The sequence below is a fragment of the Scyliorhinus torazame genome, chromosome 2 (assembly GCF_047496885.1).
Source record: "Scyliorhinus torazame isolate Kashiwa2021f chromosome 2, sScyTor2.1, whole genome shotgun sequence".
Classification (NCBI taxonomy): domain Eukaryota; kingdom Metazoa; phylum Chordata; class Chondrichthyes; order Carcharhiniformes; family Scyliorhinidae; genus Scyliorhinus; species Scyliorhinus torazame.
Window position 1 is genome coordinate 316,121,822 of NC_092708.1, and position 13,048 is coordinate 316,134,869.

Here is a 13,048-nt window from a genome sequence, read left to right on the forward strand (position 1 = left end):
ATTGGAATCTCCCCCCTCCCCTTAACCCCACCCCCATAGCTCCCCTGACCTCCTTTTAGTTATTTTGTTCTCTTTAAGATATTTTAGTGGAAGACATATTTTACAAACGGTGATTGTTATCTATATCTATATATATATATATAGTTCTTCCCCCCTGTCATTTGCAACCCCCCCATACTTCAGATGTTTCTTTGAGGTCCTGCGCTTTGTGGCCTTGCTCTTGGCCCCGTTGTCTGTTCCTGCCGTTCCCAATCTCTCCCTCCTATCTCCCTGGCTTTCCCCTCCCTCCCTCTCTACCTGGCTTTCCCCTCCCTCCCTCTCTACTTGTTCCCTGGTGTCTTGTTGGCTCCTGTGTGGTGTGGTGTGGTGTGATGTGGTGTGGTGTGCCCCCCCCCCCCCCCCCCCCACTGCTCTATTGGCTGTTGGCTTCAGACAGGTCCTGGAACAAGTCATTGACTAAAATGTTGATTCATTAAGGAAAGTCAGTACAGATTTGTTAAAAGCAAATCTTGTTTAACTAGGTTGCTCATGTTTTTGGAAGACGTAACTGAGAGAGCTGATGTGGTGTACTTGGACTTCCAAAACATGTTTGATAAAGTGCCATAGAACAGGCTTTTAAGCTTAAGTTAAAGCCCATGGAATAAAAGGGGCAATGGCAGCGTGGATATGAAGTTGGCTGAGTGAAGGGCAGCAGTGAGTTATGATGACCGGTTAGCTTTTTAGATTGCAGAAAGTGGGATTCTCCAGAGGTTGCTTGATCTGTAGTAATGACCTTGACTTAAAATTTGCAGAGGACATAAATCTTGGCAGTATTGTGAATTCTTAGGAGAATATAGGCGGCACGGTAGCACAGTGGTTAGCACTGTTGTTTCACGGCGCCAGGGTCCTAGGTTCAATCCCGGCTTGGGTCACTGACTGCACGTTCTCCCCATGTCTGCATGGGTTTCCTCCGAGTGCTCCGGTTTCCTCCCTTAAGTCCCGAAAGATGTGCTGTTAGGTGAATTGGACATTCTGAATTCTCCCAGAGTGTGGCGACGAGGGACTTTACACAGTAACTTCATTGCAGTGTTAATGTAAGCCTACTTGTGACAATAAAGAGTATTATTATAATGATAAGACTTCAAATGATACAGACAGGCTGATGAAATGGGCGGACACATGACATGAAATTTAGTAGAGAGAAATGATACATTTTTGTAGGGAGAACATAGATGGCGCGATTCTCCAGAAAGATTTCTAAGTGTGGTAATGAGCGTGAACTGCCGCGAGCTTCCTGGCGCTCGACTCAGCAAGGCAGGCATCGCTATTCAACATTAATTGGTCCACTAAACGAGGCACCACGGGCTTCTCGCTGCAAATGAAGGTTTGCCAGCCAATTTGCCGGCACTGCGCACGCTAGCACCCCCCCCCCCCCACGCCCCCCCCCTGCGAACAAGGTTGAGCAGCTCTTGCTTAGCCAACACCAGCCAGCTTGCAGCAATGGCGCCCAGGAGACCGGTCCCAAGATTCGGGGATGCAGTCCTGGGGAGGCTCCAAGACGCAGTGGAGGCCAGGAGGGATGTCCTGTTCCCCCGAGGTGCCGGAGGGTGAGCCACAGGGCAGCCAGTGCCGCCTGGGGTGAGGTGGCGCAGCTGTGAGCTCGAGGAGTGTGACCAGGGGGACTGGCCTCCAGTGCCGAAAAATGGTCAATGACCTACACCGGGCAGCACGAGTGAGTAAACACCAACACCCCCCCCCCCACCCCCCCCAAACCTTTACGCCCGCATGCGAACATCCACATCCTCTGCAACTCTCCATGTGACCTCCAACTCTCCATTCATCCCCCCTCTCCCTTCAACACCTCCCAACCCTTCCTTCACACCCTCCTTCCCACCACTGTGAACCACGCGTGTGGCTATCGATGCCCTCTCTGTGTCTCCTCAGGGAAAGCTCCCCCACAATCACTGGGAGAGGGTCCATACTGGTGGCGGGGGTGACAGACTTAAGAATCCTCACCTCCTTCAAGGAGGGTGCCCTGGAGGTGACTGGGGGAGCCTAAGACCAGGGCGGTCACTCACTCGGAGGTTGGCGGATGCCACAGAGGTGAATAACCACCAGGCTCCACCTGGAGGACCTGTCAAACATGAGTTGTTATTGCCTTACTGACTGACCCATCCCTCCCACTGACCACATGTGCATTCTCCCACAGGTCCTCCAGCCAACGACACCCACCCATCCCGGGTAGCCCCCTCTCCAGCCTCCCAGGAGACAACCTCAGAGGGGAGCTCCGAGGAAGACACATTCGAGGCGTTAGAGCTGTCATCCCCACCCTCCACCAGCGCAGAGGCACCTCGGAGGGAAATGTTAGTGGTCAGGCTTCTGGGGCACAATCTGGTGAGCATCACACAGCTGCTGATGTACATCAGGTGGAGGCAGCAGTTGGAGATCTGCTGGACCCCAGGATCTAGCTGTGTCCAGCCTGATGCTGAGCCTGTGGAAAAAGTCATCCCGGAGCTGATGGAGACGATAGGGAGTGGTCAGGACATTCAGAGGGAGATTATCATAGAATTTACAGTGCAGAAGGAGGCCACTCGGCCCATCGAGTCTGCACCGGGTCCTGGAAAGAGCACCCCACCCAAGGTCAACACCTCCACCCTATCCCCATAACCCAGCAACCCCACCCAACACTAAGGGCAATTTTGGACACTAAGGGCAATTTATCATGGCCAATCCACCTAACCTGCACATCTTTGGACTGTGGGAGGAAACCGGAGCACCCGGAGGAAACCCACGCACACACGGGAAGGATGTGCAGACTCCGCACAGACAGTGACCCAAGCCGGAATCGAACCTGGGACCCTGGAGCTGTGAAGCAATTGTGCTATCCACAATGCTACCGTGCTTCCCTCACTGCCCGAGATGTCAGCGATACTCCAGCAGGTCCATAGCCGTTGGAGGAGTCTCAGAGAGATGTCGGGCACAGGAGATGTCACCAGCAATGCGTGGCACCAAAGCCAACACTGCTAGGGTAGCGACCACATGGAGATCCTGGTGCATGACGTCGGCACCATGAGTGAAGGTGTCCAAGGCGTCACGCATTCGGCGATGGCCATGGTTGAGGTCTCGGCAGAATGTCTGACTCGCCGGGGGACGTGACCCAGTACCAGGCTAACCTTGATGAGGTTCTGCAGGACATGTCCTGCTCTCAGGTGAGAATGGCCAGGGCACTGCTTGTCCCAGTCACAGGTGGGCATTGCCGAGGCACTGCACAGCATGGCCCAATCACTGAGGAGCAACGCCGAGGGCATCAACACGATGGTGCAGGCATCGGGGAGCCACCAGGGCTGGCAGAGCCAGATGACGCAGGGGCAGCCGGGGCTCAAACTTGCTGTCCCTCCATCCCAAGGTGAACCCCGGGGCTCTATGGGCACCGATCGGAAGGAGGGGGCGCTGGGTGGTAACCCAGGCATGTCCCTTGGAGCATCATCGTCTGTGCTCCACGCTCCCCATGGCAGCATGGGGTGCCATTTGTGAACCACAAGGCATACCACTCCCTGAATGTCCAGATCGTCTGTGATCACATGCAGGTCTGTGCCCATTCCCCAGGGAACTTCCGTGATATTTACATCTTGCAGCGTTCACAGATTCCAGCCATCTTTGAAGGAAAGCAGCAGCTGGAGGGATGGCTCCTCACGGACAAAGGATACCCAATCAGGTGGTGGCGGATGATGCCAGTGCGGAGACCATAAATACTCAGACCCGCTACAACAAGGCTCGTGCATCAAGGCATGAGCATAGTGACCTGCTCAAAATGTAGTTCCAGTGCCTGGATGGGTTGTGGGGAGTCCTCTAACACAGCCCCCAGAGGGCCCTCATTGTGGTCTGCTTTGGTCTCTGCACAACCTGGCACTGCAGCGCATCAAGGTGTTTCCCCAGGATCCACAGCTGAAGTTGAGATAGCCTTCTACCTTCCACACCCTGTTACCTGAGATGATCTTGGCAGGTGTCCCCTGGGTGGCCTGCACCTTGAGGTTCCAGGCCTACCTTCGGGCTGAAGAGGTGCTGCAGTGCTGCCCTCTTCAATATATGGGGTTGGAGGTGTGTCGCTCACAGGGAGGGGGTGCATCAGATGGGCTTGACACACCCATGGTCCCCTGGGTGGAAGGCCCCGGCTGCCCTCCTGCCGATCCTCTTCCCTTTCAGCACCCGGAGGCCCCTGTGCTCCTCCATGGGATGGTGGGGCATCTGGAGTGAGATCCAGAAGCCCCTCTGGCGCTGACACTTTTGGATTACTACCATGCAGTTGAAACCCTGCAGCATGGAGCTCATTCCCTCAGCCATGGAGGTCATGAACTGAACCATGAAGCGGACATCCCCCACCACGGAGTGCACGTCCTGCGCCATGGTCTCCACTGCGGACGCCACTCTCGCAGTGTTGGCCTCATTGCATAGAGGTGACGCACTATCTCCTCGGACAGAAGGCAACGTGACTCCTCCAGTCAGCCTTGTAGTCCGAGGAGGGATGCTCTCACCCTTTCCTGATGCTCACGACTCTGCTTTTACAGTTCCAACAGCTGTGGGACAACCTGACCCAGGGACACATCATCAGCCTGGGGCCCAGCAAAGTCCTGGTCTCCCACATCTCTCTGAGTGTCAGATCTCTGCGACGTTCCTTTCTCCGCCTGCTGTGGATCTTTAGCTGTGAGATGCTCATCAACGAGTGAACCAGAAGCCTGTCTACGAGTTATTCCCATCGAAGTATGACACCTGCACTGGTGGGGGATGCGGGTGACAGCTGAGATGCCTCCCCGATGCTTGTTTCCCTCGGGGTTGCTCGGGTCTAAGGTCTATAGAGGGCACGAGGATGGTCGACTAATTGACCTGCAATGGAAGTGAGATGGCATTAGTGCATCACGGGCAGACTGAAGGGAGAAAGTTAAATCACGTGAGGTTTGCATCATGGCTGCATATGTTGAGGGTTCTCACTTACGTCTCTTGCCCCCATCTTGCCCTCGGCACAGGTATGGTCCTGCTCCTCGCCGGCCAGCTAAAGGGCTCTCTCCTCAAAAGGGGCTGTGGGTTCTCAGCTCGGGCATCACTCTGGCAGGCTGTGCCCACTCATGCCAGTTGTGCTCAGGTTTGTCCTGCAATGAGACAGATGGGGAGAGTGTAGGCAGGAGTCCTGCCAGGCCAGTTGGTAATGAAGTCTGGCATGTGAGGGCTGCACGGTGGCGCAGTGGTTAGCATTGCTGCCTCACGGCGCTGAGGTCCCAGGTTCGATCCCGGCTCTGGGTCACTATCCATGTGGAGTTTGCACATTCTCCCCGTGTTTGCATGGGTTTCATCCCCACAACCCAAAGATGTGCAGGGTAGGTGGATTGGCTATGCTAAATTGCCCCTTAATTGGAAAAAATTAATTGGGTACTTTAAATTTAATTTAAAGAAGTCTGGCATGTGTGCGAGGTGAGTGGGAGCAGAGATACGAGGGGCAGAGAATCTACTGGGGGAACCATGAGGATTGGGAGAGAGGGTATGCAGCGAGGTGCCTGAGAGAGAGTTGATTGTGGCGGTGTAATGGGTGTTCAGGGTGCAAAGGTAGCGAGCAATCACTATCACGGACACAGCCTCCCAGGTGGGGTTAGTGCGCTTTCTTGGTGGACGTCTGGAGGATCGCAGGTGCAGGATGCCTCGCCTCTGCTCAACACCATGCAGAAGTTTGGTGAAGGCTCCCTCCATGGAACATGATGCAGTCTTTCTGGCAGCCATTCTCCCGAGTGGACTTGGAAGTGCTGGGGAGGCGTTTAAAAGGAGCTCCCCACTGATTACAGAGATTACATTTTCCAGGGGCGAGCAAATCCGAGGGAAGCCGCCATTAGGTTAAATGTGGAAAACATTTGGTTAAGTGGACTGAATATACGTCGGCTTTTCCCACCGATGTCAATGAGATTCTCCCTGGTTTTCCCACTGGAACCGACACTTTGAAACTATATCGTAAAATTCCACCCTATATATCGGAATTGTCACTCATCAGAGATAAAACATATACAATTACAAAACTTATTCTTAGCAGCAAAAAGGAAATCAACTAAAGCTTAAAAGTGGCAAAACCAGTGGATAGCAGTGAATTTGAATTCAAAGAGTTTGTCGGATTAGTTTGCAAAGCTACATCTTTTATAAACATACCATTTCTTGAGAATCCTGGAGTGTGCTGGACAGACTAACATTGAGGTTTGGAAAGGATATACCTCCTTCCATTAAAGCTGAAAAAGAATACAAAAATATTCAATAAGTAATTGCACACCAGAAGGTTAACCTGCTCAATAATGCTCAGTTTGCATTCCACCAGGGCTACATGGCTCCTGACCTCATTTCAGCAAACATGGACTGAAGAGCTGACTTCAAGATGTGAGGTGAGGGTGAGTGTCTTTGACATCAAGGCAGCATTTGACTGAGTGTAGCATCAAGGCGCCCCAGCATAATTGAAGTAAATGGGAATCAAGGCGAAAACTCTCCTCTGGTTAGAGCCATACCGCATAAAGGGAAATGGTTATAGTTGTTTCAGCCCCAGGATATCGATGCAGGAGTTCCTCAGAGTATCCTCGGTTCAACCATCTTCAGCTGCTTCATCAATTTTTAAAAATATTTTTATTGGAGGTTCAACAGAATATCAAACTTAACACAAGACAGAACAAGCAGAGAAAAAAGGAAAAAAATAACAACAACCAAAACGACATATTATTTACAAGTTGTTGTTCCCACGGTCCCGTTTCCTTATTTACAATAGTATACATACAAGGAATGTTGTATTTATATTTATAGAGATGGGGAGAGTCATGTCGAACCCTTCATTTCGAGGGTGGGTGGTTGCACCGCTTCCCCCTGGTTCCTTACTTGCGTGAGGGGCCTGTGCCGCCCCCCCCCCCCCGCCCCCCAAACCGGCGTGGGGCTCTCCTTCCCGTTCCTCGGCCCTCCTCCCCCATATCGAGTGCATATTCCCCATTTTCTCAGCGGCTCTCCACCCTCGCCCATGCCCTCCCTTCTGCCTGCCCACCGCCCCCCTTAGTTACCGGCTACTGTCGAAGAGGTTGGCAAACTTTCTCCTCAGGCATCCTGATTGGGCATTTCACCTTTTCAAGCTTTAGGAATTCAGCCAGGTCTGAGAGCCACTCTGAGGCTCTGGGAGGTGCTGCCGACTTCCACCCCAGCAGAAGTCTCCGCCGGGCGATCATAGAGGCAAAGGCCACCTTCGCGGTGAATGTTCTGACACTCCGACGATCGCCACAAGCAGGCATGGCGCTATCTTAACCCCACAACCCTGAACATGGCCTTGAAGAAGACTGTCCAGAACCCGTTGAAGCTGGGGCAGGACCAGAACATGCAGGTATGGTTGGCTGGGACTCCCTGACACCGCTCACACTTGTCCTCCACCTCTGGGTAGAATTCGCTCATGCGTGACCTGGTTAGTGCGTTCTGTGCACCACCTTGAGCTGCACCAGGCTTAGCCCTGTGCGCGAGGAAGTGGAGTGACCCTGTGCAGCACCTCGATGCAGAGTCCTCCCCATATCCCAATGCCCAGTTCCTCCTCCCATTTCCGCATCATTTTGTCCAGTGGGGTCCTGGTCTCTTCTGAGTCGTCCATATATGTCGCCACATATGTCTCCACCCAGCCACTCGAGTACTACCATCTTGTCTAGAAACGTGTTTCCGGGTAACTGGGGGAATGTCTTGGTCTCCTTGCGGAGAAAGTTGTGCAGCTGCAAGTATTGAAGCTCATTCCCTTTGGGGAGCTGGAACTTCTCTGACAGTTCCCCCAGGGTCTCTATTCTACCATCAACGTACATGTCCTTCACCCTCAAGGTCCCTCTGTCCTCTTTCCAAGCCCTAAGTGTGGCATCTATATTCGCCGGGGCAAACCTATGGTTGTTGCAGGTGGGGTCTTCCATAGAGTTACCACCAAGCTTTAAGTGGCGCCTGAACTTGTTCCAGGTCGTTAATGTGGCTACTACCACCGGGCTCCGTGAATGTGTGTGTATGTCTGTCGGGCGGGAGCAAGGAGTGAGTCCCAACTTTGTAGATCCCTCTTTATGTCCTCCATCAAGGTGGAGATGTTCCACTTGTGGAGCTATTGTTTCACCAGGTACCTGAACTGGGTCTGGATTATCTTACACGTCTGTGGGACCGTCCGTCATTGGCCCCTTGCCACCATGTGGGCTCCCCTGCTCCAAGGCTTCCCTCGCCCCCTCCTTGGAAGTTTATTGGCTGGGCTGCTGGTTCTTCGGCGCTTTGGGCAGAATTTCTGTCGATGAGGGATTTGATTTGGGCAATTTGTTGTTCTTTTGGTGCTCGTTTGTTGGGGTTAATGGGCCTGAACCAAGGTTTCTAGATGAGAACCGCCTTTTCTGCAACCGCTTAACTCAATCCCGCCACCAGAAAAAGGGTTCTTTAAACCATTGGCCTGCCTGCAGCTGATGCTGGATTAAACTTCCTTACAGGTCAATCTGACTGTAGAGTGAGATTTACTCCTCCTTTCAGGGAGAGAGAAAACTCAAATCCTTCTTCAGCTCTGTCCAAAACACTAAGCTGCTTCATCAATGACCTTCGCTCCACCATAAGGTCAGATGTGGAGATGTTTGCTGATGATTGCAGAGTGTTCTTCAGATATTGAGGCAGTTCGTATCCATGTGAAACAAAAATTAGACTTGAGTAGTTAAGTGGCATGTAACATTTGTGCCAGACAAGTGTCAGGCTCTGACCATCTCCAACAAGAGAGAATCTAACCATCGCCCCTTGACATTCAATGGCATTAGCATCACTGAATTCACCCACCATCAACATCCTGCAGTTACCATTGACCAGAAACTTAGCTGAACCAGCCAAATAAATATTGTGGCTACAATGTCAGAGAAAGGGGATTTTGCGATGAATAACTCATCTCCTGACTTCCTAAAACCTGTTCTCCATTTCCCTCCCTACAAGCTACTTGCCTGCACGCATGCACCTCCAACAACACTGAAGAAGCTCAACACCATTCAAGACATAGCAGCCCACTTGTCTTCCTCCATTCACTCCCTCTACTACCAATGCACAGTTGGAACAGTGTGTACCACATACAAGATGCATTGCTAGTGGTTGTCAAGGACCCTATCATTGAAGGGCCACGTGACGTTCACCTCTCCCCTGTAACCCCTTTCCCCAATCCCGTTTCCCTGTCTCTAACTGGGGCTCTGCGCTGTCTTTCCCTGCAAGGGGAGAAAGCAGAGCATTTTGAGTGTGTGAAATTGATTATGTGGAGAGGAGGGAATGAGGCCAATTGTGAAGGGTGACTGTGAGGGATGGGTGTGAGATTATCGATACGATGAGAGTGAGTGAAAGAAGAATGAGCGGGCCTGCAAGGTGTGTTGGTCTGAGGATCGTAGAAGCCACTCAACTTTCCTACCCTCATATATTTAAGGTGGTTGGTAGAATTCTAGAGGGGACATGAGGAGAAATTTCTTCACCAAGGTGGTGGTGGGTGTTTGAAAGTTGCTGCATGGTTTGATGGTGGAGACAGAAACCCTCATCTCATTTAAAAGAGACCTACCTAAAGTGCTGTAATCGGCAAGGCTCCAGACCGGGTGCTGGTAGGTGGGATTAGGAGATGGGCAGCTGTTTTTTATTTCCCAGCCAGCGCAGACACATTGAGCTGAATGGCCTGTTTCTGCACTGTAACATTTCTATGGTTCTATGAGGTCATTAAACCTCTTGGTGCATGGAATAGAGGTTCAAGGGAGCACATTACTGCTGCTCATTTCACAGAATCACAGAATAATACAGTGCAACTTCCACCGATGCCTATTTGGTTTGAGAGGCTGGCTTCTTCTTCCTGTCTGCAGGAAACAGTGCTTCACTGTAGTCCTACAAATCCTGGAGCAGAATATTGAGGGAAGTCAGGGTCCCTGGGGGGCAGCCTCCCCCACTTCTGCCTTCCATTCCTCTGGTTGCTGAAGTTCAAGGAAGAAATAAACAGTCACACTGACCCCTATCAGGATCCCTTTGCTAGAAATCCTTCCTTTGAAAGGTGTGGGTTGTCAAAACGCCCACCCTCTACCATTGGTTGTGTAACCTGGAAGTGGAAGCTAATGCTGTCGCTGATGAACCACAGCAAAGGCCTCTTTAAAGAAAAACGGTTTCCGAACCCACTGTTGGAACCCTCTACACACAACTCCTGTCAAGGTACATGGATCGTATTGTATTACAATGTTCAGTTCTTCAATGCAATTGCTTTTGAGTGACTAGTTTGCATTTCTCAGACTTCCTCTATATCCCATTGTTTTATACTCGTTACATATTTACTGATTTATTAAGTGGTTTTGTTGCCACTTTATACCTTTTGCTGCGGTCAGCTGCCCATAGCTTATCAGAACCTCTCCTTCAGATATGTTTCGGTCAGCAGTTTCTGTTTCAGTGACGGAGATCGTTGAGCTACTTTCCTCGGTAGACGGTGGTGGAGTCAGCGATTGAGCGGGGAGTGTTGGGGCTTGCACTTGTGGCACAAGTGGAGTTGGGAGTACAGGTATGACAGCACATGGCGGGAGGACCAAACTCTCAGGTTCTTCATCCTTGGCGACTGACATAACACTAAGGCACAAAAGGATACAGATATAAATTAATAAATAGGTAAATATGCAATATTTACATCAGAGACAGTTTCTGATCCAGAAATCTAAAAAAATGCAAAACAAAACTTCGAATCAGAGGATAACTAATGAATCAATCTAATGCCCACTCTGTAAATTATACTCACTGAACTACCAAAGCCCAAATTTGTGCAGATCTCTCATTGCTCCCAAGGTAGGACTCTTTGTAAAGCTAGAGGAGAAATAGGTATAACACACCAGGAGCTAAATCTGAAATGTTAAAAAATTATGGAAAATTGATGGGCTTCACTCTTAACCATGTGGCTCACCATTCCAGGCTGCACATACTCAGCTTATTTGGGCTGCAAAAATATTATTTTTAAGAAAAAGAGAAAAAAAATTGTACAGACATTATGCTTTTTTAAACTTCTCTTTAGCTGCATGTTTTTTAACACTCCTTACACCCACCAAACAGATGGTGCAGGTAAATGAATTGGCAACAGGAAGGCAGGAATGGTCACATGCATTAGTTGTCATTTTCTTCTTAGCTGCTAGCTCATTATTTCAAAACCAAATTTAACATAAGTAGAATGGTTTCACCATATACTGATATAGATGTTGTACTCAGGATGGAATTGGTATCCAGTAGCAGACTAAGTAGAAACTAAAAATCTTATTTTAAAAATCCACACAAGTGAAGACTCTTACGCAATCTAAATGCACTCAATATTTATTGGTTGCAGTTGCAATTGTGTAGTGGTGCATGTGCTGAACACTCCTTAGCTTGGACCTAAAATGTTTACTTTTGCCATCAATCCATTGATTATGTGAAAAGCAAGTACAGACTTTTGATTTTTCTCGGATAAAGACATAAACATCATTTGTGTGTGACATTCGCATCAATATCTCTGCACCCAGGACTTCTGAAAAAGCGGTGCAAGATGCATGGATCCTAGCATACTAATGTGCATCAAGCTATTTTAAAATAATCATTGCAACTTTGTTTTGCCTGTGTGGCTATCAGGGGCACATTTGTCCTGAGATTTATTTGTCACTAGCTGGTGCCATGACAGATGCTGACAGCCATGACACTCTATGGAGTTGGTGCACGATGATATCCTCACTGAATGATTAATGATCAGGACATTAACAAAGACATGTGTTGATGGATGATAGACAGGTCATTACCCAAAAAGTCTGTTACACGTATATAGATAAAAGGAGAAAGGCTTGCATTTATATAGAGCTCTTCATGACCACTGGACATTTCAAAGCGCTTTACAGTCAATGAAGTACTTTTGACGTGTAGCCACTGTTGTACTGTACAAAGGAAATACATTTCTTAAAATACTACTTTACTAATTTGTATTATAGTTCGGAATAGGGGATTTTGGTGTTAATTTCATAATTGATAGGACTGTTAGCATGCTTGTGCTAAGCAGGTCTTTGATGATTGGATAATTTAACCAGTGTGAAAGACGAAATAAGGCATTTTAGAGCCCTTTTCAATTATGAATAAAGCTTTAGATTAAAGCTTTATTCACCAGATTTTCAAAGATTAATGAAAAATAAAATCTACAACTGAGGGTGAAGAGAATAATCGACTTGCACGAATCTTCACTGGAATTCATTTACTGAGCAGAGTGAATGTTCATGACAGATAGTAAAGAAGGAAAGATACTAAACAGAGATACAAAACGTGGAACACAGATGGGATGAACAAATTATGCAACATGACGGCGATAAGATCCAAGAGAAGAGAAGTAAGCGAGAAGAATAGGAGACTTAATTTACGGAGAAGCTAGATAAGCATAGGAGGGAGAAGAGAATAGAGGATTTTGCTAAGAGTTAGATGGCTAGGAGGAGGTGTGAGTTCAATTCGAAGTAAAAGAACGGAAGTTGCGAACAAAAACAAACGTAGATCTCATAGATAGAAAAGTTGCCATATCAAGAAGAAATAAGCAGAAATTATGTCAATCCACGATGAACTAGTCTGCATCCCATTTTTTATTTCTGTTGGTCTCTCTTTGAAATAATAAAAATATTTTTAAAATAATCTATCCTCTTCCAATCAATTCATTTTGCTCTTACATTTGTCTTTCTTTTTTGTTTACCATCTTTGTTTTTCCCTCACCTTTTTTCTATTTCCTTCCATTGTTTTGTTGGGGGAGGGGGGGTGGGGACAATCCGGAAGAGGATAAAGCATTTTGTGGCCAAGTAATGCCTGCCCAGCTGAGTGGAATGGTGAGCAGCATGCCCAATCGGGGCTGAAAGGCAAGACAGCCGGGGGCAATAGATGCAGGCCGTTAACTGGAAGTTGGCCACAGTCACACATTTAAAGGGACCCTGGCACAGGATGGTGACAGTTGAGCAGGATTGGTGCTCCGGAGTCTGAAGGTTGCAGACAGAAATCTTTGATATCGTTGACTTATTGGAATAGCAACAGTCGAGAA

The 13,048-nt window shown here is 48.9% G+C and overlaps 1 protein-coding gene across 3 annotated transcripts in view; it reads right to left on the reverse strand.

The window, feature by feature from the left end:
• kiaa0586 (KIAA0586 ortholog) overlaps positions 1-13,048 on the reverse strand; it is a 934,633-nt gene that overhangs the window by 148,281 nt on the left and 773,304 nt on the right. For all 3 annotated transcript variants that reach the window (XM_072489245.1, XM_072489251.1, XM_072489243.1), the window contains 2 exons: positions 10,346-10,596; positions 6,163-6,239 (listed from right to left, as the gene is read on the reverse strand). In XM_072489245.1, coding sequence (XP_072345346.1) covers positions 6,163-6,239; positions 10,346-10,596 — 328 coding nt within the window. The remainder of the gene's footprint in view (positions 1-6,162; positions 6,240-10,345; positions 10,597-13,048) is intronic.